The sequence below is a fragment of the Nannospalax galili genome, unplaced genomic scaffold, assembly GCF_000622305.1.
Source record: "Nannospalax galili isolate Female #2095 unplaced genomic scaffold, S.galili_v1.0 C49915014, whole genome shotgun sequence".
NCBI classification, from domain to species: Eukaryota; Metazoa; Chordata; class Mammalia; order Rodentia; family Spalacidae; genus Nannospalax; species Nannospalax galili.
The window spans coordinates 1-3,624 of NW_008481423.1; the positions used below are offsets into that span (position 1 = coordinate 1).

At 43.9% G+C, this 3,624-nt stretch overlaps 1 protein-coding gene across 1 annotated transcript; it reads left to right on the forward strand.

Moving 5' to 3' along the window:
- Positions 1 to 1,983: 1,983 nt before the first annotated feature.
- On the forward strand, positions 1,984 to 3,125 carry LOC108490434 (epidermal growth factor receptor-like; the record flags this gene model as incomplete). Its single annotated transcript, XM_017796486.1, has 2 exons — positions 1,984 to 2,175; positions 3,031 to 3,125. Coding segments are annotated over exons 1-2 (287 nt in total), but the record flags the coding sequence as incomplete, so codon positions are not given.
- Between the last annotated feature and the right edge of the window lie 499 nt (positions 3,126 to 3,624).

The window sequence follows — 3,624 nt, forward strand, 5'->3', positions numbered from 1 at the left end:
GAGGAAAGGGGAAGGGAGGAGAGGGGAGGGGAGGGGAGGGGGAAGGGGAAGGCAGGGGAGAGGGGAAGGGGAAAGGGAAGGCAGGGGGAAAGGAAGGGGGAGAGAGAACCAGTAAGGAAATTAGGTCTACCTAGGCAAGAGGCCAAGCCTCATTGTCCCTCTTCATGTGGAAGAGTTCACCATATTTAATATGTAGAGTCTTTACTCTTATAAGACACAGGGCACCAAAGAAAAGAACACAGTCACAGTTCCATAAATCAAAGAGGTGGCTGGTGCTGAGGAAGAAGGCAGCTTTTGAAGCACAACCATAGCAAGAAAAATGGAGAAAAAATGAAGCCTGTGTTTGGAAGTGCTCCTCCCTTCTTTCACCGCTCATCCCTAAATAATTCCTAACTTCGAAGTGTTGTTCTGCTAGTTTCCTCCTGATTAGATATGAGTCCTGTTAATCTTTATTTCCTTGCACATGGCACATATTCAGAAAAGAAACACTTAAGCCAAACAGCATCTAAAACATTTGGGAACTTTCTAAATAAAATAGTAGAGCAGGGAATAGGTAGTCCTGTGTACATGAGACATGGGCAGCATTGTCTTTTTCAAAGAAAATAAAAACATTAAGCTTTTTGAAAGTGGTATTCAAAGATGAGTTCTTGGTAGCATCATTTTGGGACTCTACTTTCATGAGATGGTTAATTTTTCCCTAGAAAAGAGAAAAAAATTCACTCAGATAGGCCAAGTCAACTAATTTTCACTGAGTGTCTATGTAAAACCAAGCAATTTTTCTAGAACATGTAAGGAACTGTCTTTGACTGAAGGTATCCCCTATAGGCACACTAAGGTGGAGATGCTGCCACAAGTAATAAAATCACTAGAACAAGAATTGCTTTAAAATCTCACTCATTCCCACTGAGTGGCCCTAGCAAGCTCTGCTGTGGGTCCAGGTCTATGCTAGAGAGTTCATAAGCATGAATCAGAAAAGAAGTTGGAAATGTGGCCCACTCTTCTGGCAGAGAAGAGAGGTGCTTTTGTGAGTAAAATGGAGAACGCGTGAAGCAAACAACACAAGACATCTGCTCAACTTGACTCCTAACCCTGGACCCCGGTTCCTACTGACCAATCTGCTCCTGAAGCTCATGTCAGCAGACCATATATAGGTAGAATCCAAAAGAAGCTCAACTCCACTGATCCAGCACCAGACAAGAAAGAGTAGAGGCCCAAAGTGAGGCCCATCATCCAGTAGGGAAGAAACTGTCTGTAACAAGGATAGTGGAAGGCTTTTGGCAATGACGGTGGTTCAGAGGGAATATTTCCAGGAATTCACTGTGCATCTGTGTTAGCTCCATCCCAAGTGTTATTTCTTCCGTGGTCTTACAGTAGTTATTCCAATTGCAACAGAATTATGGAGGCAGCCAGGGAAGTGGTAAAGGATGGTGTCTTGCAAAAACATTCAATGTCTGTATAATTTTTATTAAAAAACAAACAAGCACTGGAAAGTAAAACTTGGCAAAATCTTCTCCATTGGCAGTGAGCCTCAGAAGGTAGCCCAGGAAACACAACGAGAGTGTGCCTTAAATCCCTCTAGAAACCTGCTTTACCACAGTCTGATGAGGCTTTCATTAGCCTCCTTACTATATAGGTGAAGTTGATGTAGAAATCCTCAGAGGCCCCGGATAGCAAGCTGTAGAGGAAACAGCAAGCCTTGGTCTGTGCCAGTTGTCTTGTTCTATCACTAGCCTCTTCTACTTGTATGTTGAGTGTCTGGATGGAGACCCACTTCTGGTTACAGCTCCCTTTACTTGCTTTGTCATTCATTCATTAGATATTACTAATTTTTGTGAACTGCAGTTTAAAATGTTCATCAAGAAAAGTGCAAATGTTAACTGAATACATTCCCTCGTGTTGAGGAACTCTGAGCATCATGTGAACTTAACATTAAGTTCAGGTGCATAAGCACCATCTTCCCGTGACACTGGTGTCTTGTGGATGATGCACTCCCTCACTGCAGGGCCCTTTGTGTTTCAGGGCATGAACTACCTGGAAGACCGGCGCTTGGTGCACCGTGACTTGGCAGCCAGGAATGTCCTGGTGAAGACGCCCCAGCATGTCAAGATCACAGATTTTGGACTTGCCAAGCTGCTTGGTGCTGAGGAGAAAGAATACCATGCAGAAGGAGGCAAAGTAAGGACGTTATATGTAAATCAGAGCCATCTACCTACCTGTATTTTCCAGTTGATGGAGGAAGCGTTTGTCAAACGTTCTGAGTGGGTCACAGTAGCTGCCACTACCATCTGGGTCTACCCAGGGTCATCCTCTACTTTGTAAATGGAGTTTGGTAGAAGAGGGAGTGAAGAGGGAAACATGATCTTAAGTCACCATCTCTGGTGTCTATTAACGTCTGCTAGGTTCAGCACCTTCCTCCAGGACAAATGACTAGCTTGGAAATATCACAGCTACTTTGGTGGCACACTCTCTTAAGACTGTCTCAGATATATGACAAACTGTCTGTGTTTGTGAGTTCCTGTGTGTCTATGTAAAGATGCACTAGGGACTGATCCATCTCAGTGATGACTGAGGAGTCTGGCTGTCATCCTTCTATATGGTATGAGGTTCTTTCGGGGCTCTGTCACAGCAGTGAAGAGTACACAGCCCTGTGAGACCCTCCAGATGCCATCCTACAGCCACACCCAGCTATAGCTTTGTCATGCTGCAGCATGATTCCAGACAGTACTGTCAACGCTGTGAACTTGACCATTGAAAACATATCCAAAATCTGGGAACGAGGGCAGCAGGGCACTACCAAAACCTCAGTTAATCAGAACAATCCATTACCCCCAAACCTCTCAGCTGCAGCACTCATGAAACAACTGTGGTACCCACCTTTTCTCTGGTGTCTGCTGGGAGGGAGCATAGGCCTGAAGCCTGGCAGGGAAGTCACATGCACATGGCTTCCCACATTAGTAATAACTCCTAAAGTGAATTTTTTCAACAGCCATAAGCTAATATTCTCTTATTGCTTCATCTCTCTGTCCCAAGGTGCCTATCAAGTGGATGGCTTTGGAATCAATTTTACACCGAATTTATACACACCAAAGTGATGTCTGGAGCTATGGTGAGTCAAAACTCTTACCGTAATGAATTTGTACTGAGGCTAAGTGGGCTCTTATTATTCGTTAATTGACATTATATGCTCTGACATTCAAGTGTTACCTTTCAAGACAATGACTAATAATTATGTAGTTCCTCTCTGTCTATTGTAGTTAGAGAAACCAGCAAAAGAAATGAAGCTTAATGACCATAGTAAGTGTCACCAGAGACAGCCATGAACTCATGCAACAGTGAGGTCACAGGGGAAAGAAGACTAGAACATGGGAAGGCCTCTGACTGAAAAATCAAAGAGATAACTCCTTTCTGTGAACTGGGGGTGAACCAAAGACACAAACGAGGTTTTGTGGGGAAGTCTTCCTGTTAGGGAAATGGTGTTTCTCATGCAGTGATGACCAAGGCCTTTGTTTCATGTGGTGCCTGATTTATATCTCTGTGTCAGGGGAATGGCTTGTCAAGGGTAAACGATGAGGATAACTGTGGGAAGGAAATATGAACAAGGAAATAGTTACTGCTTATTGCACT